We start from the raw sequence: 24,895 nt of genomic DNA on the forward strand, positions 1-24,895 counted from the left end.
CAGGGAACTACAAGGGGCCCACACGCTGGAGTATCTTGTAAGAAAGTGGGAAGAGGCTGGAGGTGCCGGCATGGGCAGAGCCCAGAAGGCCGGGAACCCTGCCCACTGGGATGGAAGGTCATCGGGTAGTTTTAAGTTGGGGAAGGACACCGTCTGATTGGGTTTTAGAAAGAACACAGGGTGCAGGATGGATTGGAAGTAGTGACCAAAGACAAGGAGAGGAGTCAGGAGGCGCTGAGACGTGAACCATGGCCTGTGGACCCTGAGGCAGTGGGTAAAAGTTTGTGGCCTTTAAATCAAAACCTAAAGACCAGATCTTCAACAAAAACTAAGAATGTTCAGAAAATCATTTGCATAAAATACTACCTCCCTTTTTCCTGCCCAAAAAGTGTTTGATTCTTCACTAGTAAGAAGGAAGGAAGGAAAGGGAGGGAGGGAGGCGGGGAAGGAATATCTTACTCATTTATATTTCTAAAAGTAGTACATTTTAATAGCTAAAGGCTGAAAAATATAAAATTTTATAAAGCAGAAAATAACCCTAAAATTCTGTCTTTATTTTTATTTTTTAAAATTTTATTTTATTGTTTAAAGTATTACAAATAGTAGTACATATATCTCCTTTTTCCCCTTTGACCTTCCCCCAGCCTCCTAAAATTCTGTCTTTAAAGATGGTTACCATTAACAGATTAGGCAATATCTTTTTCCTCTCTCTCTTTCTCTCGCATATAAAATCATACCTTTTTTTTTCTTCTTAAAAACGCATCATGGATATCTTTTCATGTTGGTTCTTAGAAATGTATTTTAGTCTTTTAATAGCTGCATCATTTCCATTTTCTAGCTGATAATTGCTGTTATATAAGAATGCTACTGATTGTATACAGGGCTTCCCAAAAGAAATGTTTACATGCTTTAATTTTGGAAATGAAATATATTTTAATAAATAGTTATAATTATTCAAAGTGTATGTATACATTTTTGGGGACACCCTATGTATTTACTTTGAACTTAACTCTGTTATTTATTACTGATAGTTTTCCAGTTGACTACCCTAAGTTATTTAATTTTGTAACTAATATGATAACTAATTCTATCACTTAAAAATAATAGTAATATTATGTATATCTTTAACATTATGTGTATCAAAGACATTTGTTTGTCTTGTCTTATCTCATTAGCTTATGTTTCCAGAATAGTGTTAAATGATAGTGATAGGCAGGTATTCTTGCCTTCTTCCTAGTAGTAGGATTTCGTATTAAGAACATTGTTTTAACTTTTCTGACATGCATCCTTTATCACATTAAGAAAATCTCTTCCTAAGCTCAGTGTTTTATAAGGAATGGATATTAAAGTTACCAATGACTTTTCAGCATCTCTCAAGATCATTTGTTGAAGTATCATTGCACTTCTATAATAAACCTCTTTGCTTTATTAATCTTTAACACACTACTAATTCAATTTGCTAATATTATTTTAAAACACTGGGTTCCATAAAACCATTGGATATTGTACTTTTTAATTAGAGTATCTTTTTTAGTATTGTTAATATTTTTCTCTTTATTAGTAACTTGAAGGTTTTTGCCTCTTCTTGAGACAATTTTGAGAAAATATCCTTAGTTAGCACCCATATCAACTAGATTTTCAAATACATTGGCATGAAAATTACACATACCATCATGTCCACACGTCCTCTGTATTTGGGATCATATTCTCTCTCTCTTTTGTCCCTAACATTGTACATCTGAGTTTTCTTTCTTTTTTTCTCCATCACAAATACCAAAGGAATTGTCTACTTTATTGTCTTTTCAAAGAACCAATTTCCAGTTTTATTTATCACTCTCTGAGACATACTTTTTTCATTATTTCTGCTTGTATATTTCAGTTGTTTTCTTTTACTTTTTTTCTTTGTTTTTTTCTAGTTCTCTATAATGAACACCAAGTTCATTTATTTTTCTTAATTATTAATGTAAGCATTTGAGTAGTCATGTGGGTTTGAGTGCGTCTTCTATGTAGTTTGTTATTTTAACTTTAATTTCTTCTTTCATCTCTGAATTATTTGGAGTCTTTTTTCCTTCCCAGATGGTTCATTATTTTAATTTGTTTTTTACCTCTGGGGCAGCAGAGGAAGTGGAATTACTCTAGATCTACCAAAACCACATGGATTATGAGTGTGGGAGGTACGATATTCCCCAAAGGAAAAGCGAGAGCTGTTTCCAGAAGAAGTGGGAGTGGATGTTAAGCAGACAAAAGTACCGGTTTCTTCTCAACGGTCAACAGAGTTTTGAAGGATTAAATGAGATAGTACTTAGCACAGTGTTCAGCACAAAGCAAGCCGAATAATAATGTCCAGGTTAATGCCGCCTTCTCATGCCCCTTCTTCCTGTTGGTCAGAATGCCAGCACATGCTGTATGACCCCAGAGCTCTCTAGGAGAACAGTACCCCATTGCACCTATAGATGACCAGGTAATCCCCATGGCATAAGGGGATCTGTGGCTGTGTCCTCATTGCATCTTGGGAGCCAGGAGGAGATTTGACTCCCCCAGACCCTAGATTCTGGGCAGGCTGCCTGCTGCGGGACTTTGCCCATGTGCCTTTGTGATTCACGAGCCTCCACACGATGAAGGAAGTGAGTCCACGTGCTTGTCCAAGAAACATGGTCTGTGACCACCCGACATGTGACTGCCTGTCCCGCCCCTGTTCTGCAGACCTGGGAAACATGTGTCGTGGTGTCGGTAAGCTTCAGCACTTTTCATATATGGAATATTCTTTAAACAAGGGTTTTTTCTGCAGTCCGTGTTTTGCATGGTGGATGTTAATTAGCAGGCACTAATTAATACAGTCTTCTGCATCGTGACAGGGAGCTTGCACCGCCTGCGGAGACCTCCTCCTGCAGTGGGTGGAATTGCTTTGTGCTCTCTTTTAAAAAAAGAAAAAGAAAAAGAAACCCGAATGAGCTGCTTCTCCGTTACTTCATTTGGAATTTGTCAGGACAATTTATGTGCTCAAACCACACAAGCATAGTTCTGGGGGCCAGCACTCCTCACTTTTGAAGTTTGAAAGTGATCTTTTCAAGGCAGAACAGGAAAACATGGAAAAAAGTCTTTTATCTCAAACTTTGAGAGAGAGAGAGAATGGAAAGCATACGATGGAAATGTGGCATGTTTTATGCCGTGAAGGGATTTTTCCCTCGGCACAGCAGAATTCTCCTTATTAAATAGATAGCTGTGTGCGAAAAACCAAAACCAGAGTCGGGATGGCAGTGAGACGGGTGGCGGTGGGCGAAACAAGAGAGCAGTGAGTTCTGGGCTTGTGGCGACGCCCGGTGCCAGCCCCGGGCGCTGGCCCTGGCAGGCGGGGCGCCCAGCCTCTAGTGGGCTCTGCTCCATGGAGCAGGGCGTCCGCGGCTTCAGAGAAGGTGTCTGTTCAGGAGAGACCTCCTTTGTCAGCCGGGCTCTCCCGCGTGGGGTCGGAGCGCCTTGTGGACAAACCCTGGTGGGAGGCCTGGACTGCCTGTCAGGAAGAGGGTTTGGCACATGCCCAGCGCTGCCCACCATGGCAGTCTGACGGCACTTCTGTTGCAGCCACAGCAGTGACACCAGCCTGGTGGGACGTGGAAGGAGGGAGCAGAGCAAAAGCATGTGTGGGTAGATGTCCATCTCAGAGGAGGTCCGGTCTGCAGGCGGGCAGCACGGGCAGAAGCTGGCTGCCAGTAGCATCCCTGGGGAAAGCAGGCCACGGCAGGGGTCCTCAAACCCCACCTCTGTGGCTGGGACCTTGTTTCTGTACTAGCCGGTGACTCCCAGCCCCCGCGCTCAGCATTGCTCTTCCCAGATCTTTGGAGTCAGACAGGCCTGAGTTCAAATTCTGACCCCCCTTACAAGCTGTGCGATCCTGGACAAGTCACCTTTCCCTCGAGGCTCTTATTTCCTGGTCTGAGAAGTGGGGACACGAGAGACTCCAGATGCTGTGCTACAAGCAAGGCCCGCCTTCCACTCAGAGTGGCTGTTACTACTATGGTTGTTTCCTCCAACGCATCTGTACCTCCCAGTCCAGCCCCAGTCCCTGGCACCGCTCAGCCCCATGGCAGCCAGGGCCAGTGGCTGGTCCAATTACTGTCCATCTTAACAAGGCCAGTAACACAGTGTCATCTGCTGTAGTAACTGTATAAATAGGAAAGGAGCTGAAATGGCCCAGCTGAGCCATCCCAACCCAGATGGAAGCTCCCAGCACTGGCCTGTCTGAGGTGGGTGGCCACCATGTGCTCAGCATCTGGGCGCCATCCTTGGTTATGGCAAATGCAGCTGGTGCATCCCTCCCATGGGGCCTCGCCACGGAGCCAGGCTCAAGGTTAGCTCAGCTTCTTGAGCATCTCAGTGGTTCAGGCCCCAGGCCAGCAGACTCCTCACGACCACCGTCATCATTATTCCCAGGCACAATCAAGGAAACTGAGGCCCTGGGAGGGGAAAAGGCTTGCCCGAGGCCACCCAGCATGGCAGAACCAGCTTCCAAATCTCCTTGCTCCAAGCCCCACCTACTCCCACTCATACCACAGCTGCCCATCACGTGGCAGAGTTGGCAGGGCCCCCAGGCCTGGGTGGGCCCACTGACGATGGGACCTGGACAGATACACCATGATGGGTGCCAGGGAGACAGTAGGAGGAAGTGGACGATGTAGGAGGGGAGGTGGCCACAGTAAAGCCATGAGCCTTCTTGGAGAGTGTTGACTCCGAAGGAGAAAGCAGGCAGGGAGGGCCTTAGCCTGGAAACCTCTGGGTCCAGCTTGCCTCACCAGCTGCCAGACCCCGGAGGACTGGCTGCGCTGAAGAAAGGACTAACAGTATGGCAGCCTGGAAAGACCTGTGTAGGAACCCTGCCTCTGTCACTTCCCAGCTGTGTGGCCTCAGATAAGCAAAGCCGCTCTCAGCTTCAGTTTCTCTCTGTGTAAAGTAGACCTAAAACCTCCCAGACAGCAGTGGTGTTGTTAGGAGTCAGTTATCTGCTCAGTTTTATTATTATCTTCACCTCACTCTAAGTGAAGAACAGCTACAAAATGAGGGTAGTAATGAGGGTACTTCACAAGGTTATTGTATGGATTCAATAAAAGGTGGCTTCATTCATGCTTTCCTTTTTTTCAACTAATGTTTACTAAGCAGCTCCTGTGTGCTCTGTTCCAGCTGCAGGGATTGAGTTTGTGGAGCAAGACACCCTTCCTAATTGGGGGAGGGGGGCCTTTAAGGCTGATGGGGAACCAGATATTAAATACATGAATGGTACAAATAAGTATAGAATTACAGTTGTGGTGAGTGCGAGCTGTGCACCGGGCTTAGCACAGCACTGGCACAGGACAAGTGGGAGGTGACTATTTTTATGACTTCGTTATGATTTAGGCTTTTAAATATTTCCAGTTATGGGCTAATAATACTGAAAAGACTTCCCTGGATTTGTGCAGTATTAACTGTGGGAGATTTGCTGCTTGTGGAGTTCTTGTTATGGGAGTAAAAGACTTTATATGGAGGTTCTTTCCAGGCATTGCCGTGGATCGCGGTCTCTCCAGGTCACCGGGGCCAGGAGGCCTCCTTTGGGAGGCCCCCTCAGTCCTCACCAAGCCCTGGCCGTGGCCTGTACTCTCTGCACCTGGGGAGTGGACAGGTGCTGGAGGCTGCACATCTTGTAGAGGTGGGTGATGAACACTCCAACAGTAGAATTTGCTCTTATTAAGTAGTGAGCTCCCCGTGCCAACAGGGTGCAAGCAGGGGCTGGGCAGTGGGAAAGGTGTGCTGGCCTCTATCTGCAGAGCCAGGGACGTGAGAGGAAGCAGGCGGCCAGCACCCATCCTCACAGGGTGGAGTCGGGCAAGGCCTCCACGCTGGTGTTTTTGGAGGAAAGGCAATTCCCCGTCCGTTTCTGATGGCCAGTAAGTGGGTGGGAACGCAGGTGCTGGAGCCAAACAGACCTGGGCTCAAGTTCTGCAGGCTCGCTGGGAGGCTCAGGAGCTTTCTTACTTCTCTCAGCTCTCGTTTTCTCCTTAACCCTCATGGGGTTGATGGGAGGATCACAGGAGGTTGAAGGAAGATAAGTTTCCATCTGATGGTAAATCCCCGGGAAGCATCAGTCTCTCCCTTCCCCCTGTCCTGCTCCTCGGTGTCTGCTCCTGGGCGAGCGAGCGTTCACGCTGCCGCTCAGAGGCAGCTGGGTTCACGTCCGCACCCAGTTCTCATCTGGAACGAAGCCGCCTCATGCCCCTTATCCGTTACCTCCTGCTCAGCCCAGAGGAGGCTTTCTGTGGTGCTTGAAGCAGCGAGGGGATTTTCAGGACTGCCACTGCTGAAGCCTCGGGAAGGCAATGAGTTACACTGTGAAGAGGAGAGAGGGAAAACAGGGCAAGGGGAAGAATACATCTGTGGATTCCAACCTCCCAAACTTGGAGCTTCTATACAGGGGAAATTATTTCTAATTATTAAAATTTTGGAAACATGATGCCATTAAAAAGGAAGTGGAAATGGTTCCTAGGAGAAGTACCAGCATCTGTTTCTGTGATTTAACGGTTTCCCGTCACAATGTGTAGCTATTTTAAAAGCAGATGAATGACTGACTGACTCATGGAATCCAGCAGCTGCAGTCTACTGCGATGGCAGGAGTGTACTCTGGAGGGGCGGCTTGCCTTCAACTCCCGTCGCCATCATTTACCAGCGGTGTGACTGGAGCTAGTTACATAGCCCTCTGCTTTTCCTTTCCTCCTCTATAAAATGGGTTGCTGTAGAAATCAACACAATGAATGTGTGTCAGTACAGTGCTCGTTTATCCATACAAAACTTTTACGTACCTGATTAATTACATTTGTAATAATTCTTAGTCGTTTAACAGTAAACTTTTAAGGCTATAAATTTTCCTCTGATTATCACTTTGGTCTGATCCTATAAATTTTGACATGTAGTGTTCTTATTGTCATTTTCTTTAAATAGACTTTTTATTTTAGATTATTTGTTTTTCTTTGGCCTGAAAGTTGATTGTGAGTGTGTATATGTGTGCAAGTGTGTGTTTCCCAAATGGTTAGCCTTTTTTCTATATTTATTGTTAAATCTTCCATGTAATATAAGGTCAAAGAATGTGAATAATATGACGTTTACTTTTTTAAGCCTATTAAACTTTCCTTTACAGTCTAGTATATAATCCATTTTTGTAAATATTCCATCAGTATTTGAAAAGAATTCTATTTTCATTTATATTCACCAAACTTGTTAATTTTGTTACTCAAATACTATATTTATATGTATTATATGTCTGTATATGTATGTCTGTATGTGTAATATGTATGTCTTGTATGTGTAATATATATGTATATGTATGTCTTGTATGTGTATATTTTTGTGCACACACACACATTCTGGAAGAGACATGCCAAAGGCTCCCTGCATGGTTATGTCTTTGTTGAATTCACTGTTTATTTCTGGCAGCTTTTTGCTTTGTATATTTTGATGCAATGTCACTTTGTGCATAGAAATTTGTAATCACTTGATCTTCTCAAGCAGCGGTGCTTTTCATTAATATCAGTGATGCCTCTTTGCCTTGTTCAGTGTTTCCTGCCTTGAGTTCTGCTTTCCATCGCTACTCCTGCTCAACCCCACAAATATCATGGGTAGAGTGGCAGGACTCGTAAAGGGCTGCTGGCCACCCACTGTCCGTGCACGTCCCCAGAGAGCCTGAAGCGCGGCCCTGTGGCCAGCCAGTCAGCTGAGAGCTGTGCAGTGCATCACGCTGCATTGCCAGTCCTCCTCGCCCGGCCCTGCCCAGGTGGCCTGTTCCAGATTCCCCCTGGGTGATGCCGAGGCCATGCCGAGGCCCAACACTGGCCTGTTTTATATCACATGTTATTTTTTATTAAGCACCCTCAGGAGAATTCTCTATCTAGCCTTAGTTGTTTGTGTGTGTGTGTGTGTGTTTGTGTGTTTTTACCAATGAGGGTTGCTTTCTTTTATTTCTTCTTTTATCCCTTAGTTAACTTATGATTTTGGGGGGAGGTGTGTACAGATAGACACCTAGACTTGCAGCTAAGTGAATAAATAAAAACTGAATTCAATCCAAATGGTGTTCTCCTGGATAGAATACCTTAGACCTATTAAACTTCATCGGTTGGTGAAAAACACAAGTATTCATTCATCTCTTTTATGTCCTGTTATTTTCCACTTGGGTTACAAGAAAAAAAAAATCCTTGTTGCTGGAGAGTGTATGAACCAGAAATGCTGAAATCTCGCCAGCGTTCACTTTGGTTGTCACTCGATGCTTGATTTACAGTTGAACGGCTATGTGAAAAATTAGTAGTCGGGATCGGAATTAAGTCCAAAGAGGATCTCAGTTTTCCCTAAGTCGCCCTTTATATCCTCTAGCAGAGCAGTGCTGTTTTGTGCTATTTTTGTCTGATTAATGGTGAACACTTACCATTATTAAATATCTTCTTTACTTTTAGGGATCTATCTTCTGGATTTAATCTACATTGATTCTGCATATCCTGCCTCAGGCAGCATCATGGAAAACGAACAAAGATCCAATCAGATGAACAATATTCTCCGAATAATCGCAGATTTACAAGTCTCCTGCAGCTACGGTTAGTACCGCTGGTTGTTGGAGTTGTGAAATGTCACATCACTGAAATTTGAGTCCGGCACCTATCAGTGAGAAAGCTCTTCCTTGAGCACCAAACATGTGCTAGATTTTTAAACAAATATATTTTATTGATTTCAGAAAGGAAGGGAGAGCGAGAGAGAGAAACATCAATGATGTGATGAGAGAGATTCATTGATTGGCTGCCTCCTGCGTGCCCTCTACTGGGGATTGAGCCCACAATCTGAGCATGTGCCCTGACTGGGAATCTAACGGTGACCTCCTGGTTCACAGGTTGACACTCAATCACTGAGTAATACCAGCCGGACTTACACACTTATTTGATCTTCAAAGACTGTGCAAACAAGATGTTATCTCCAGAACACAGGGCGTGAGCAAATCTCCAGCAGTCTCCGCTTGGGAAGGCCCCCTGGGAAGCCAGGGTGGGCTTCCTGCTAGTGGGCTCACTGAAGCAAACAGCCTGCTCATAAGCCCCCCAACAAGGGGTGGGGTGTGGTGTCAGCACTTCCAGACCAGCTGTCCTCTGACCAGAGGAACAGTGAGGAGACTGAGTTCCCAGTGCAGTCCTCACCGCTGAGGCCCTTTCCACTGACAGGTACCTGGTACATGGACACTCACTGTCCCGCTGGCCAGCAGAGCAATTACAGAGATGGCTTTGGGGTCAGACAGACTAGGGTTCAGATCTCGGCTCTGCCTCTTGAAAAGTCACTTTCTCGTCTCTGAGTCTAAGGTTTTCTCATCAGTAAACATGGGGACATGATGTGTGCGGAGCCCTGAGCACACCCCGACATTTCATTGGCGCTCAGCAAACGTTCACTTAGTGCTGCTACCTGCACCTGCATCTTCGCCGCCATCAGCTTTGGGAAGCAAGTGCCATCCCATTGCAGAAATGAGGACACTGAGGCTCTAGAGCAGTGGTTCTCAACCTGTGGGTCACGACCCCTTTGGGGGTCGAACGACCCTTTAACAGGGGTCGCCTAAGACCATCGGAAAACATATATAATTACATATTGTTTTTGTGATTAATCACTATGCTTTAATTATGTTCAATTTGTAACAATGAAAATACATCCTGCATATCAGATATTTACATTACGATTCATACCAGTTGCAAAATTACAGTTATGAAGTAGCAAGGCAAATAATTTTATGGTTGGGGGTCACCACAACATGAGGAACTGTATTAAAGGGTTGCGGCATTGGGAAGGTTGAGAACCACTGCACTAGAGAAACAAAATGACCTGTTCAGAATCTCACAGTGAGAGGCAAGTGCTCCTTACATGGCCTGACGCACCTCCCTGGAAAGCCCGGGCCCTTCCCCGCCTCTTTCTGCTGTTCTTCACCACCTCCACCTGTCCCCTAGCTTGTTCTGTCCCACCCTGTGGAGTGAGGTGAGTTGGCGTAGAGGATCTTGGAGGGCTTGGGGCCCCTCAGTGACTGTGAATGTCTGCCAAGAGCAGCCGATGTCAGTCACTCCAGGAAATAGTGAAGTGTAGCAGGTTACCTGGGATCAAAACCCAGCTCTGCCACTTCTTAGGGACCTGAGCTTTGCAAGTCGCCATGGCCTCTTCCTCTGTGGACATATTATGTCTCCCAAATGAGGCAGGTGTGAAGGTTAAAGCAGATGACTCCTGGGAATCTCCTGGTACAGAGCCTGGCACAGAGCAGGCACTCAAGGCCCGTCCGTCTCCCCAGCGGCTGCAGCCCAAGGGGCAAACTCCCACTGTGCCAGGATCTAAAAAACCCTCACACCAGCTGGATAAGGGCTTTTCAGTCATTCTTGCTTCTTGTCAAACAGGGGCGGAAGGCATGGGAGGCTTGCATATTGCCCAGTGGAACCTGTTTTAGGGCACGGACACCTGGCCTGATCAGTTCTGGAGACCAACTTCCCCCAAAGACCCATCTTTCCCGGCCAAAGACCTGTGGTGCCTCGGGGTGAGGTGTCTATGGCCTAGCCATCTGGGGGCACTCCTCGAGGGCAGAAACCAGGCCTGATGACCCCCCTGTGCCCAGTGCCCATCAGCAACTCTAGAAAGACTGAAGATATGTCCCAATACCCAAGGAGCATCTAGTGCCAAGATCAGCGGTGCCCACATTCTCATGCGGGACCTGGAGATGGGGAAAGACTGAGGCCTCTGGTTTTGTCCACCTTTTGCAGATCACCTCACAACCCTGCCCCATGTGCAAAAGTACCTGAAGTCCGTGCGCTACATCGAAGAACTCCAGAAGTTTGTGGAAGACGACAACTACAAGTGAGTGCCCACTCTCTTTCCTGGCCTCTGCACAATGCAGGTACACAGAATGTGACCTCTGACCCCACCGAGCCCGTGGTAGCGCTGTCTGCCCCATAGGTCATAGGTCTGAGGAAGGTGTTTTGTGAACTTCTCAGCTTGGCTCTCTCAAATCACCTGGGTGCCGTGAACGTGGATTCCACGGTCTGTGAGGTGTGGTGCTCCAGGTCTCACGGGTGACTCAGGGCTGGGGGAGGGCAGCCTTCTAGCCATCTCTCCTGGCTGGCAAACGGAGTTCCCCAAGGGTCTGTTTCCTGGACGGGACAGCTCCCCGGGCCCAGCCTTCTGTCGGATACTCGCTGACTGGCACCGGCAGAGGCCGATCTCCATCCCATGTATCCCTACGGAGTAGACTTAGTTCCCACAAAGATCCCTGTGGGCCCTTTGGCCTCATCTTCCACTCACACTGCTCTGGCTTTCAGCTCTTTCTTACGGCACCTGAGAATTTATCCAGCACTTCTATGTATTTAGAGGGAGATGGAGGATTTTTTGTATCATCTTTGCCATTCTGATTGGACATCCTCTTGGCTCATTTTAAGCTGGAGGCCAACCAGGAGCCTCAGTACATTTCCATGGGATCTGATATATCAAGGCAAATCTCACCATCTTGTAATCCATCATTTACCCTCTGTCAACTTTACCTCTGTTCTTTTAATCTCATCTTACTCTGGTATACCATGATTCCTTTGAGTCCTGTTAGCCAATATATATTTTTTTAATCTCTTCCACTTTGGGATCAGCTCGATTACTGTTCATCTAAGTCCCTGTAAACTGTAGAGAACACTGGTCACTAGAGACACCCCCGCGTCTCCCATGATTCACTCACAGGACCTCAGGAATGACTGTTCATACAGCTGCCCGTCTACCAGCTCTGCAGCTGCGGACCAGCCCGGCTGTGAGTCAGCCACCTGGGGAGGCTTCTCCCCATCTAGATGCTGGGGCGGGGCCTGAACATTTGTGTTTTTTCAAAACCCCGTAGGTGGTTCTGATGATTGGTTTAACCTTGGGAACAAGACATAATATCTTTAATTGTTATTGTATAACACCTTGTTAAAATAGAATATAATATGAAATTTTGATCTATTACATAATAGTAACAAAAATAGATAAAAGCCAGAGATGATCATTAAAGTTATATTTGCCACAAATTGAGCTCATTTTACTTAAAAGCATTTGCTGTGCTTAAAAATGTAGTCCAGAGTGTGAAATTATTCCCACGTAGGTTCTGGGGTAATATTTTCCATTCCTGTGCCAGTAGCACAATGAAAGAGACAGTAGCTTTTCATTCACGCTTAGATCCCTTAAGGAGAAAAAGGACCTATAAATGCTCCTGGCTGTGAGCCAGAGGTTGTGAGTAATCGCTCCGTTCCTTCGGAAGGACTCTGAGCACCCCAGCACTGAATGCTGAACCCCTCTCCCCCCTCCCCCCACTCAGCCCAGACTTCATAGGGGCTCTCTGTTGTTGTCGCAGGGGCAACCAGGGCGGAAGCTGCTTTCTGGCCCCCGGGCCCGACACTGAGGGAGTCCCTTCCCAGGCTGGGGGTCCTGTCCCCGGCTCTGAGTGGCAGAGACATCAGGGCTTGTGATTCTCCTTGAGGAGCCCACACCCCACAGCCCAGCTGGGGACTTGCCTCCCACCCCAAAGGGTGCAGCCGCTGAGCTAAGACCTCAATGACTGCCTTTCTCATACCCTGCCCCCCTCTGCTTTGGGGATATTGTGCCAACGGGCCCACCCAGTGCTTTGTTTTTCTCAGCCTTTAGTTCCTTTTATTTCACTTAAGAAAAATAACCCACATTCCCATTAGCCATTAAGTGAGCATAATTCTGGACATTTTTCTCTGCATAGAAAGTGCTTAGATAACACATAGAGAAGGGTGGATAGATGGATGGATGCAAGGCAAGAATCTCTTCAAATGGAATCATGCTACACTTGCTATTTTTAATTAAAAGTATTGACTTTAATTTTATTTTAATTTAACCAGAGAAAAGGAACTGAAATAAAACACAAGGAATTATTGCTCTTCAAATAAATATTTCCCCACCACAAGAGATACTATTTCCTAACAGAGCTTCTAAGATTAACAGAAGAGGTCAGGAAAACAGTAAGGGGATTGAGCCCATCAGTTCTGTCTTAACTAGATTTCCCACTGTGAGCAGGGTCAGTTCGCTGGGCTATGAAAGATGAGAACATTGGCACCCCCCCCCGCCCCTCCCCTGCGCTTCACATCTTCCAGTTTGTTGGTTATATTATCATCACTGCCTAGTCCAAGTTTACAACGTACACATCATGTGCAGGAATCACAGTTCCTACTGTTCAGTGTTTTTAAACAGATTCCGTTCTTACCACCTGCTGTGTCTCCACAGCGTCTCCATTCCTGGGAGGTTTTATTTTAGGTTCGTCCGCACGTAGGTGATGTCAGTAGGTTCTCACGAGTTGGGCGCGCTCCGATTTCTTTCCTGAACGTGTCTGCTTCTGACCTGCTGGGCTGCGCTCCCTCCATCTCCCCCAGGACGCGTGGACCCCACTCCCTTGCCGTCCTGCCTTGTAGTTGCTGTAGAGAAGCCTCAAGCCCATCTGATTTTTTCCTCTTGTTGAATGTCTTGCCTGGTCCGCCTGGGGGGGTGAAGAATTCCCTGAATTTCAAAAGCTCCACCAGGGGGCTGCCTCCGAGTGGAGGGTGTTTGGTATCAAATGTGCCTGGAACAAGGTGTGCTCTTTCTTCCTTTCAGAGGAATTCTTTGGTTTCGATCTCTGACCCCTGCTGTATCCCCTTGGCTTTTCTCTCGGGGATTCTAGGCATCCACGCGTTGGTGCTGCCTGCCTTCTGTACCCGTTAGCTTCTTCCTAGTGGCTGTCTCGGGTTCTGCATGACTTACTCTGCTGATGGAAGCACTTGGGTTTCCTCGTGCTCCTGGGGCTGCCCAGGGCTGCGCAACTTGCTCGCTTCCTTTCTCCTTTTTCTGTGAGAGGATGTTTGCTCGGTGGCCAGGCCATTCCTTTTCATCTTGCTCCCATTGAGGCTCCGTCTCACTCTTCCATGGCTGCGATCGGGGAGGGACAGCTGACCCTGCACTTGTGTGTGAGTTAGCTGGTTCCCCTGCGGCCAGGGCTTCTCAGTCGGTCCCTCCTGGTGCCTGGGGAACGCAGGCTCAGGCTCCGTGAGGAAGGGAACAGGCCGTCTGTTTTGGGGATGGGGGCTCTCCCTCAGGGCTTCCTCCACCCTGTGGAAGGCTGTCTCCCGTTCCAGAAAGGGATCCCCTCACCCCCCCATGGAGGCTCCCTTTCTGTCAGGTCAGCATATCCACCAGCCCCCCACCCCCCACCCCACCGTTTCTCCCAGCACCTGGGGCCGTTCAGAGAAGAGAGGCAAGGACCGACTCCTGGCCAGACTTCACCTCCTCCTCCTTCCTTGGCTGCAGGTTTTTGAAGGTCATGGCTTCCGTTCACGCCCTAACCTTGTGGAGCAGCATCTGACAAGTTAGGTTACTCCTAGCGTTCCTAAGTGTGTGTTGGTTTTGTCGGAAGACAGGGAGTCTGGCATCTGGCTTCACTCTGTCATTTTCACCCAGCAGTTCTTAGTTGGTGCTTTTGAGAAATAATAATACTGAGTTGCCAATCCTCCTAAGGTGGCCACTGCCTCCTGGCTCTCTGGGGGCAACTGAGAGGAAGTGCCATGTGAGGGTTAAACCCAGGCTTAGGACCAGATCCCCTGCTTCACCACTCATTGCTCTGTGAATTTGGGGAGCTACTCAGCTCACTGCTCTTCAGCTCCTCATCTATAGGATGGGATGACATGCCTACCTAGCTCATAGGGTTGTCTAGAGAATGAGCACATGCGTGCCAGCAGAGGATGGGCCATGATCACTCTTTAATGTGTCGTCCTTAACCGTTATTGCTGGGTCGTGGGAACTTGCTAGGGGCTCGGAAGGCAGTTGCTGTGATCTGGAGCAGACCTTGAAGTATTCCTGGGTTTCATGACCATGAGCCTCCTTAACCGCAGTCCAGTCTCCCGATTGCAAACATACACATGCTCAGCTCCCCTCCGATGCACCAGAGCCTGACTGATCCTATGAAAAACCTTTGTTTTCAGATTGTCACTCAGAATTGAACCAGGAAGCAGCTCTCCAAGACTCGTCTCTTCTAAGGAAGATCTTGCAGGTATTGTAGCCACATCCTATCAAGTGGGGGGGCGAACCCACTGAAAGCCCAAATATGCTGCCAGGTGGGTCCTGACTGTGGAGTCAAAGGGCGCAGTTGTTTGCAGGTTGGCAGACACAGCTGTCCCGGCTCACAGCCCTCCCGCACTAACTTGCTGAGCTCGCAATCACACGGAACCCCTGGGGACACCTCTGGGCTGGGGCTCCCTGCAAGAGCCTGGGACCTGAAAGCCCCACGAGAGGCAAGATCAGAACCCCAGCTGAGAGCACGCACAGGGCAGACAGAGAACGGGGTCCTCTCCAGGTCACCAGGGCCCTTCTCGTCAGGCCCCGGCCCTGGAGTTGTCGGGCCTGGGAGGGTGCACAGGAGGCCGGGGTGTCTGGTGCCCCCAGGCACAGATGGCTCGCCTCCCTGGAGCCTCAGTCTGTCCATATATTTGGGACACACAGAGTGTCCCCTAGTGATGAAGGGTGCAGGCCGTGAAGTCAGCCCCAGCTTTGCCATCTCCCCTCTCTGATCATTGGTGGCAGTCACCCTGCAGGTTGCTGTGACGCCTGGGCAAGCTCACACCTGTGCAGCGCTCTGCCCACACGGGCTCGTTTGTGGTGAAAGTGCTCCGTCGGTATCACCATGGCGGTTTCTGTTCCTCAGTGTCCAGCTGGCTCTCCGTGCCTGGGGCCGATCTCACTGCTGCCCAGGGTGGGACCAGGTTGGGGTCTGGGCCGCCTGTGCTTCCTCCTCCTGGGTTGAGCTCAAGTGTCACCAGCCTGGGTTCTAGGCCACTGCAGGGTTGGATCAGCAAGTCCACCCTCTGGGCCTCGGTTTCCTCACCCGTAAAATGAGGGTAATAAAGTCTCCACTCCAGCGTCGTGGGGAGGTCAGGATGGAAATGATACGCGGAAGGCCCTCAGTGTGGCCTGACCTAAACAACCACTAGTGGGCCTCTCACAGAGTCCGCCAGCCCTGTAACCCCCCCCACCCCCACCCCAGCTCCTTCCAGCTCCTTCCAGCTCTGTGCCTCTCCCGGCTCCCCCGTCTGTGCTCCTTTATCCCAGGCAGCCTCCCCTCGGACTGCCCCGAGGTAAGGGAACCAGAGCCGGCACACAGGTCGCCTGCCCTCGCCCCTTCAGCCCTGGCCTCTGAGCTCCTGGCCGGGCCCTGTGGGCACCTGGCTCTCGAAGCAGCTCCAGAGCCGCCGACTGCTGACTCCGCACTCCCTGGAGGAGCGCTGATGCCAGCAGTTTTCACGCAGCGAGCGAGCCCGGCTCACAGGGGCGTTTCCCACCAATTTTCCAAATCCCTGGCTGCAGCCTGGAAGCAGGATGTGAAGGTTTTCATTGATCACCAGAAGATGGGGGGCGTCTGGAAAGCTTCAGGCTCACTCCTCCATCCTGGCTCCCCACCCCACCCCCAGCCTCAGGTGACAGCGGTGGTGCCTGCAGCCCTGGGACAGCAGGGGTCCTGTGAGGGCAGGGCCAGAGGGACAGCTCCCAAGAGGCCTTCCCTGATCTGGCAGTTAGACTGGGCTTCGTGGCAGGAGCCCGACCAGACCGGGGACAGGAATGTGCCTCTCGCAGTCCCAGGAATGGCAGGAACGCAGCCTCCTCGGCTCCCAGGAGGGGGTTAAGCTCCTGCTCCGGGCTCTCTTTCCAGCAGGCAGGCACCCCACACCTGCCAAGGAGAGGCCCCGCGATGCGTTCATTCGTTCCTTCACTCAAGACTTCCAGGCCGGGCCTGCCGTGGGCCAGGCACTCGCTGTGGGCCACGCACCAGGAACTAGGCACAGGCTGCCCTCCTGGAGTTGACCTGTCAGGGGAAGACATGCAGCAGCAGCCTCCAGGGAGCAGGTGTGGCATCGAGGACCCAGAAGGAGGCCAGTGTGAGCTCCCGGACCCCTCCCTGTGGCTGTGCCCACTCCTCTAACCAGCTCGCCTGCCAGGAGCCCGGGGGACGCAGACTCTGGCGTTGGGAGCAGCCCTAGTCTCAGGTCCCTCAGGCCTTGGTTAATGTCGGAGGGGTCCCCACTGAGGCTGTCCCTCTGTCTCTGTAGTGGCCCATCCTCCTGTCCTCCCCCCGCCCAGAGCTGCCCCCACTCTGCCCCCAGGGAGTGGCCATGCTGGCAGATCCACACGACAAGTAGACAGACACTGTGAGAGAGGAAATGGAGAAACCTCCTCAGTTCTGGTCCGTGGAGAAAAAAGGGCCACGTTTTCAATTTCTCCCGTATGTACTGTTTCGTTTATATAAATGAACTAATATTTTCCTGGAGAGCAAAATGCATAAAGAATGTTGACCCTCAGAGAGGGCAAGCCATGTTTGTGTGTGCGTTGGAGCCTGTGAAGACATTTCCAGATCCTGTGAGCTCCGCCTCCACGTGGCCGAACCAACTGACAGGTTTTCTCTGAAGAGCCCTTGGCAGCGGAGCCAGGCCATGGGAAACTGCGCCTGCGCCTCGCGCTTCTGCACTCGGACCTCAGGACTGCTCTCGCACACCTGGTGGTCTTCCTTGTTTCACCGTCCGCTGTGTAAAGACCCGCCTGGCTCTGGAACTCTTCTGTGGGGCCCTGGGCAGTTAGCTCAATCCCTGTGAGCCCCAGTTTCCTTACTGGTGAAATGGGAATAGAAATGAATACTTCACGTTGCCTCACTTCACAGGGCCAAGGCCGTGTGGGAAGAGCCCCCAGCACAGAGCCCGGTGCACGCCTACCGCTCAGGGCATCAGCGCTGATGTGTCCTGATGGAGGGACAGTGAGGCAGCCAACAGGGAGTCCATGCCCACCTCCAGCTCCTCGCTGCTTGGATCCCCTCACCTCCATGCCAGTTCCTCACAGGGGCCACCTTGGTCCCTGGGAGGCCACACCTTCCTTGTGCCAGCGGATCTGCGAGCGCACCTAAGTCTGGTGCGGCCACACTGTCCTCTGGCTGCGGCCCCATTGGGCCCACAGGCCTGAGTGAGGCACTGGCTGTTCCCTGGGCCTCCCATTTGCTGGGCACAGATTTCAAGTTCTCTGCGTGGTCTGTGGAGACACCTCACTGTGGTTGAGTAGACGCAGAGATCACTCCGTGGGCGAGGGGTGGGGCTCCCTTTCCACGTGCTCCTCTCTCCTTCCGTTTATAGTCTCAGAGTGGGTGAGGAGCCCTAGGCGAGGGCACATCTGCTCTCTTCTGGACATCTCCCAGCTACTAGGCTGGCGTGTCAAGGTCAGGCAGAGGAGCCAGGCTCAGGCCCGGCTCTGTCCGACCCTGCTGCCCTGCCGTAGCCCAGCTCCACGCAGCACCACTGCAGCCGGCATTCCTTGCTCCCTGTGCCTGGGAGTCGGGGCCTTCTGACTCCGAGGAGAAGGCATCTGGGGCTCCCCACAGCTGAAGGGCGACCTTGGCTCACAATAGGGACCCGTGAGAGCTGCACTTATAAGAAACAAAGAATGTGTGTGAATGTAAAAGGGACCGGCTCCCAGGCTCGATCATGAAACCTGGCCAGAGAAAGGTTTCAACACAAACAGACTCTGTGCCGAGGGGCCCATGTCCGCGTGCGCAGGGCTCCGGCAGACTGGAAGGCTCTGAGCAGGCGCAGGAGCGGAGCTGAGAGAAGCCCCGAGACTGGATGGAAGTGCGCCCTGTGCATCTCACGGTCAGGGTGGCGCTGAGAGACCTAGGTCACAGCGGTTGTCATTCGCCTTCTCCAGTGAGGAGACTGGACCCTGAGCTCCCAGCTCAGCCCTGGGAAGAGGCTGGACTGGAACGCAAATCCTGGGACTCCAAGCTCAGTAGTTCCTCTGCCACAGCTGCCTCCCATTAATGTCCGATGTGCAAGACTTGGAAAGCACCCCCGAAGGCCCCGCTGGGCTGCCAGGCTGCTGGAATCGGCAGTGCTGGCCTGGGCAGGGCCGCTCGATGCTGCTGGAAATCCGTGGGAGCAGGACTCCCCATCCAGCCCCGCATCCTCTGCAGAGCTGCTACCTCTGCAGCGTGGGCACCGCGCCAGCATTCAGCACCACGGCCTGGCTCCAGCCCTGAGGTTGGGGTCTGGTGGGAGAGATGGGCAACCAACAGGCTGCCAACACAATTCCTTAGTGACCTGGACGCTGTGAATGTGGGGCGTGGGCACCGGAGAGCAAGGGGCAGGAGGCTCTGTGAGAGCTCAGGGACAGACGCTGTAAAGCGCTGGGCCAGGATCTCAGCGACAGCCCGCACTGTTGTCTGATTCAACCCCTGAAGCGGGAGAAGGTTGGCAGCTCTTTCCCTCCATCCCTCTCTCTTCTCCTGAGAGAAGCTTCCAGGATGAACAGGAGGTCATTTCTGAGGCATCCGGGCCTGTCTGCAGGTGGCGCTGGCAGCTGACCAAAGCTGGCAGACTAGGCCCCTCCAGTTTGCTCTCTAAAGACCCTGATCAGAGGAAAGGGGACATTGCCGTGTATCCTGGCCCCAAAGGTGGGTGCTGCCTGCACAAGGCTGCCTCAGGGCTCCTGCGCCTTCCAGTAGAATTACAAGTGAAGAGCTCACTTACTCATGCACCTAAAGTGATACTGTTCTCAAGTAGTTGTTCTCGTGACCCTGGCTTTACACAAGTCCTTTCAGCCTTTGTCTTCTCATCCTACAAACACTGTTTCCCTGCATTCTGTCCCAGGCCTCCCCTCTTCTTACTGAGCTTACAACCTGGGCTCCCCATCCTGTGCCGGATGGCCTGCACCTCTGGCCCCAGCTGCCTTCTGAGCTTCACACATCTCCCCAACATCGGTCCCAAACTGCACTTCTCGTCCACTCCCTCAGTGAATGGCACCAGCCTCCACCGAGGGTTACCCCGAGTGCCCCTCCCCCCACCCCTCGCCCATCTCCTAGAGCTCTCTCTGGCACATCCACCTCCCAGCCTGTGTTCTTGGCCACATCCACATACTTCCAGCCAGAGCGAGCTTTCTAGGGTACAAATCTGAGCACATTACTGACCCTCCTGAAATCTCCACATCTTCTTCTCCTCATTAAACTCTTGGTCCCTCGTGTGGCCCTGCAGCTCCACTCCCTACCCTCCTTCCCCCACACTCCCTCCTTCAGCTCCTCAGCCAGGCTGGCTCTCTGAACTTTCTCTGGTGGGATCTGCATCTCTCGTGTTGCGGTCTTTGCATGTGCTGCTCCTTCTGCCCAAGCTGCTGCCTCTGCCGGGACCTGCACCAGCCTGGATGTCGGAGCCCCCAGGTCTGCCCTGACTTTTCGGGCTCTCAGATGCACTGCTCCAGGCTCCACTGCTCCCCCAGGAAGCTCCTTAGCCCTTCTGACCTCAGTCCCACATCCCAGTGAGGAGCTAACAACAGCCCCTGTGAGGCGGGGTTATGCCGAGGCCTAAATGAGGTCCTGCGGACAAGCGTTCGGCATGTCTCTGGCACTAGGCGGATGCTCGATCAATGTCGGACAGTACCATTAGCACCGCCGTTAGGCCGTGATAGTCACACTGTGGGTGTAGTTGGTGCCAGGTTTATTACATCCAAGCCTGTGCCCGCCCTGGGCGTGATCTGGTTACTGTCCCTCCCGGATCTGGAAACATTTGTTGCAGGAAGGGGAGAGGGATGTGAGTCCTCTCCTCACAGGGATCTGCCAGGTCAGATCCCTGCTCCTGTTCTGTAGCCGTAGAATTCAAGCTCAGAAGTGCCAGGTGACTTGCCCAAGTTCACTCAGCCTGCATGGCAGACGCCAGTGGGAGCCCAGGCCCGGCTGCCTCCGGGTCCTGGCTCTGCTGTTGCCATCTCCCTTAGTCCTGTCCGCCCAAATCCGTGCTCAGGAGGCCTGTGCTGGTTTCTCTGCCAACCAGTGAGTGGCCTGGGGCAGCATGGTGGCTTCTTAAGAAAAATGTAATGAAAACCAGATTTTTTTCCCAACATGATATCTCATTCCCCACAGACTGTCAGTTCTCATATATTCCAATAAAACTGTTAAAGAAACAGCCACTTAAAGAGCTTTAAAGATTATTCATGGAAAAATTATGCTGAGGAAAAATAGAGCAATCCTCTGAGATAGTCAAGCCCCACGGTCAGTTTTTCCAGCTGCTCGTGCCATATCGGCCGGCAGCGGGGACCACACTGCTGAGCGAGGCCAGAGCTCCGGCTCATTATTACCGCCCCCACCCCACCCCTGCCTACAGGACACGGAGAAAACAACATCAGAAACTGCCGGAAGACACGTGACCTGTGCTGTCACGTGGTGGCCGGCCCAGGCGTAGTGGGGCGGGGCGGGAGGCCTTTCAGTAGCAGAATGTCACTTACTGGCAGAGGCCACCCCATCCCTAGGTTCCAGCTCAGTGGGAATTCCTCTGCCTCAGTGTCAGATCCAGGCTGTTGTTGGCCCACAATGCAGGGGATGGGCGTGGCCGAGACCAGGGCATCCAGAGCAGCGTTCGTGTGACCCTAGGACCACGGAGGTTGCAGCTGCTTCTGCCTGGTCCTCCCCCCTCCTCCCACTGTGTCCAGGGGCATCTGAGGCCAGCATGCCTCCAGGGCCATCCAAAGCAGCATGAGAGGGGGCGGACCCAGGCTGGTCCTGGAGGGAGAGTCAGTAGCTGAATAGAGGAAACTGAGGGCTAATTGGAGGCTTGGGTGAGCCCCACGGTGAGGATCAGAGCAGGAGCCGGGACACAGGTGGGAAGGGCGCCCATTAGGAGTGAGCAGGAGGCCCAGGAAGTGACCAGAAGAGCCTCGAGTGTCCAGCTCTCGCTGCACCCACAGCTGGGTAGGAGAACAAACCCAGCACCCCTCCCCTGAGTGACCAGTTGTGCTCCGAGCGTCCCTTGTAAAATGGCGATAGTCAAAGCAGCCACTGCAGGGAGCTCGGTGACATAGGATGTGGGAGTGTTTAGACAAGCCTGGCACAGGGTTGGTGCATAACACATGTTAGTCCGCTTCACCTTCCCTTTCGCAAAAATAGCAGCTGGAAATAGTCATTGGTTTCCTGGAGGAAGTTACCAGATCACCTCCAACACGCACTGTTCCCTCCTCCTCCAGTTTTCACTAATGCCTGACCTTCGAACTGCAGAGCTCCTCTGCCCATGCTGTACCCCTGGGTTCAAGTCCTGCATGTCGTGGATATATAAGCCCTGGCTTTCCTACCTGTCAGACGGGCCTACTAAGTACCCAGCTCCTGGATTGCAGCCCGTGCACACAGTATGGTGCCAGGCACGGGATGTCCAACCGTAATTATCACCGTTTTTATTGCTGTGACACACCAGGGAGTCCAGTTCCAGTTCAAACCATGGAGGAGGAGCCATGCGACCTGACCTTTACAAAATATTTTCTGAACCCAGGGTGGGAGCCAGAGTGACTCAGGCAGAGACCGTAATCCCGCTGATAAACAAGGCGAATTTCACCCTCCGCACAGATTCATTTATTGAGCAACATGTGCAAAACAAAAACAAAGCAGGGTGGCTTCCCTCCTTCCTTTCCTCTCTGGGGCAGCTGCACGAGACATTTCCTCCAGGGCAGAGCTCGCTGTCACTCCAGCTCTTTGAGCAGAAGTTCTTCACCTGGGTGTACACTGGATTCGTGGGGGTATAACTGGAGTCACCGAGAGAGCGGTGCCCAGCCCCACCTGAGCAATGAAATGAGAACCTGGGGGGACGGGCCTGAGACACTGCATTCCCACACTCACCCCGAGAGCCCTGGCACAAGCCCTGACTAAGGATTCCAGCCTCAGAGAAGCTGAGTGACAGCGAAACCCTCGCCAGGAAAGTGCACACACGCACCTCTCTTTCCTTAGGTACCGCTTCAGTGCTCCCCACTCCTCAAGCCTCATGGACCCTGTCTGTGCTGGTGCGGTCCAAGCCGTGCCGCTCTGAGCTCATTACAGTGTGTGCCATGTAACGACGTTTCTGTCAACGATGGCCCGAACATACGTGGCCCCGTAGAGTGTAGTGGAGTACAGACCTCTGTTTGAGGACACGTGACTGACAGGGAGGCAGCCCTGGTGCCAAGGGGCCTTACTTTACAGAAAATGAGAGACTGGAGTGTTTATGGGCTGGAGGAAGGGGCCAGAGGGAAGGGAAATGATGGAGTGAGTTCTCAGAGGCAACAGGACTGGAGAGGAGAGATTGGCTTTGGATGGAGGAGGCCCCTTCTCCAGGCCGACAGGAAGGCTGGTGTGGGTGGAGGAGCACGTGGCCACTGCCGGGCTGGCGTGAGAGCCGGAGCCTGACCACCATGCGTTCTCCCGGAAGCAGAGTGCCATCGTTTGAAGTGAGGGGTCTGAGTTGTGCAGGGGCTTAGGAGAAAGGGGACATTTGGGGATAGTTGTTGAGGGGAACAGTGGAGAAAGTTGGCCAAGGCCTAGTAAAGGGATTATGGGCGGCCCTGGGGAAATGAAGATTGGGGTGTGCAGAGTGGGGTGTGGAGGGGCGAGCAGGGTGAGGCAGCAGGAACTCCGAGCTCGAGGAGATGCGAGCCGCCTCATGAACCTTCCCAAGTGCCAGAGGCAGCTAGACCGTCCGCAGTGGTGTCTGGGACATTCACAAGCGATGAGCCAGGCACACTGGAGGTCCCTGTGGGTGACAGCAGCTTGTGGGAGGCTGTGGGGCCCTGGATGGACAGGCCTCCCAGGCCCTCTGGGGAGGCTCCGCACAGCCCGGCACCGTCCCTGGGTGTGCCGCAGGAAGTGCAGAAGCCCTGGCCCACTTCCTGTCTGTCCCAGGTAGCTAAGGCCTAGCCCCTGGGGTCACCTCCCTCCCAGAGCCACGAGCACAGCACTAAAGAGAACAGCAGCGGCAGGACCAGGCCCCTCCATATACTAGTAGCTGTGGACTGGCCAGCATGCACGTCCCTCCTCCGTCCTGCGCGTGCTGCTCAGTGGGTGTGTGGCCCAGCCTCCTGGCTTGAGGACCCCTGCTGTCCCCAGGACTGGGCCTGAGGAGAACATGGTACTAATTATATAAAACAAGTGTGAGTGCTGACTGTGAAACTGCTTTCACCACCTCAGGACTCCTCCCAGCCACCTGCGAGGTGAGTTGAATTATTCCCACTTTTCAGATGAGGAAACAGAGGCTCAAGGGAGTAAGTTAAGTAACCCGTCCAAGGCCACCCAGGCAGTACCTGGCAGGCCTGGGGCAGAGCCCCTGCCTCTCTAGCTGTGCTCTCGCTCAGTGAGTCCCCTCTCTGCCCTCACACACTCTCCGTCCCTTCTGTGGAATGCGTGGTGGAGAAGAGAAAGTGGCTGGGGAAGGGCACAGGGTGGGCACCAGCCTTGGATTCACCAGGCAGGCTGTGAAGTCTCTGCCACCTGCTGGATGGCTTGGGTAAATCTCGCCCAGGCAGGGGCACTGTGCACAGCAGGCCACCGGCCGTCCTGGCTGCTGTCACCGTGGAAGTTAGCTATGCTGGGCGTGAGGGGTCGGTGTCTCATGAATAGGGAGCCACGGGGCCCGCTGAACCTGTTCCGCCTGTGACAGCTGGGCCAGTGCCTTACCCACAACCCAGGCCCCACCCCCCCCCAGCCTCCTCAGCCCCGTCACAGGATGCTCTCTGCTCTGTTCACAGGCCCCTCTGCCAGCTCCAGCTTCGCAAGGTTCAGCCGGCGGCCTACCTGTCCTGATGCGTCTGTGGCTGGTAGCCTCCCCACACCCCCGGTCCCAAGACACAGGAAGAGCCACAGTCTGGGCAACAAGTGGGTAACTGAGCGAGCCCCACTCGGGCTCTAGACGGGCTAAGTGTGGGGGTGGGCTAAGGGGGTGCTTGCCCGCTGGAGCTCTCCCTACCCCATCTGGGAGGGCAGACGATGCTGTTGGTATCCCTGGCTGGTGCCCTCTCCTCACACTGGCACGGGGTCAGGAAGAGCTGGGGTGGTCCTGGCGACAGGTCT

The 24,895-nt window shown here is 52.1% G+C and overlaps 1 protein-coding gene across 16 annotated transcripts in view; it reads left to right on the plus strand.

The window, feature by feature from the left end:
• RALGPS1 (Ral GEF with PH domain and SH3 binding motif 1) overlaps positions 1 to 24,895 on the plus strand; it is a 257,027-nt gene that overhangs the window by 214,021 nt on the left and 18,111 nt on the right. For all 16 annotated transcript variants that reach the window (XM_059658077.1, XM_059658078.1, XM_059658064.1 and 13 more), the window contains 4 exons: positions 8,463 to 8,600; positions 10,776 to 10,869; positions 15,000 to 15,067; positions 24,574 to 24,700. In XM_059658077.1, the coding sequence (XP_059514060.1) occupies positions 8,463 to 8,600; positions 10,776 to 10,869; positions 15,000 to 15,067; positions 24,574 to 24,700 (427 nt within the window). The remainder of the gene's footprint in view (positions 1 to 8,462; positions 8,601 to 10,775; positions 10,870 to 14,999; positions 15,068 to 24,573; positions 24,701 to 24,895) is intronic.

The sequence above is a fragment of the Myotis daubentonii genome, chromosome 11 (genome assembly GCF_963259705.1).
Source record: "Myotis daubentonii chromosome 11, mMyoDau2.1, whole genome shotgun sequence".
NCBI lineage: Eukaryota > Metazoa > Chordata > Mammalia > Chiroptera > Vespertilionidae > Myotis > Myotis daubentonii.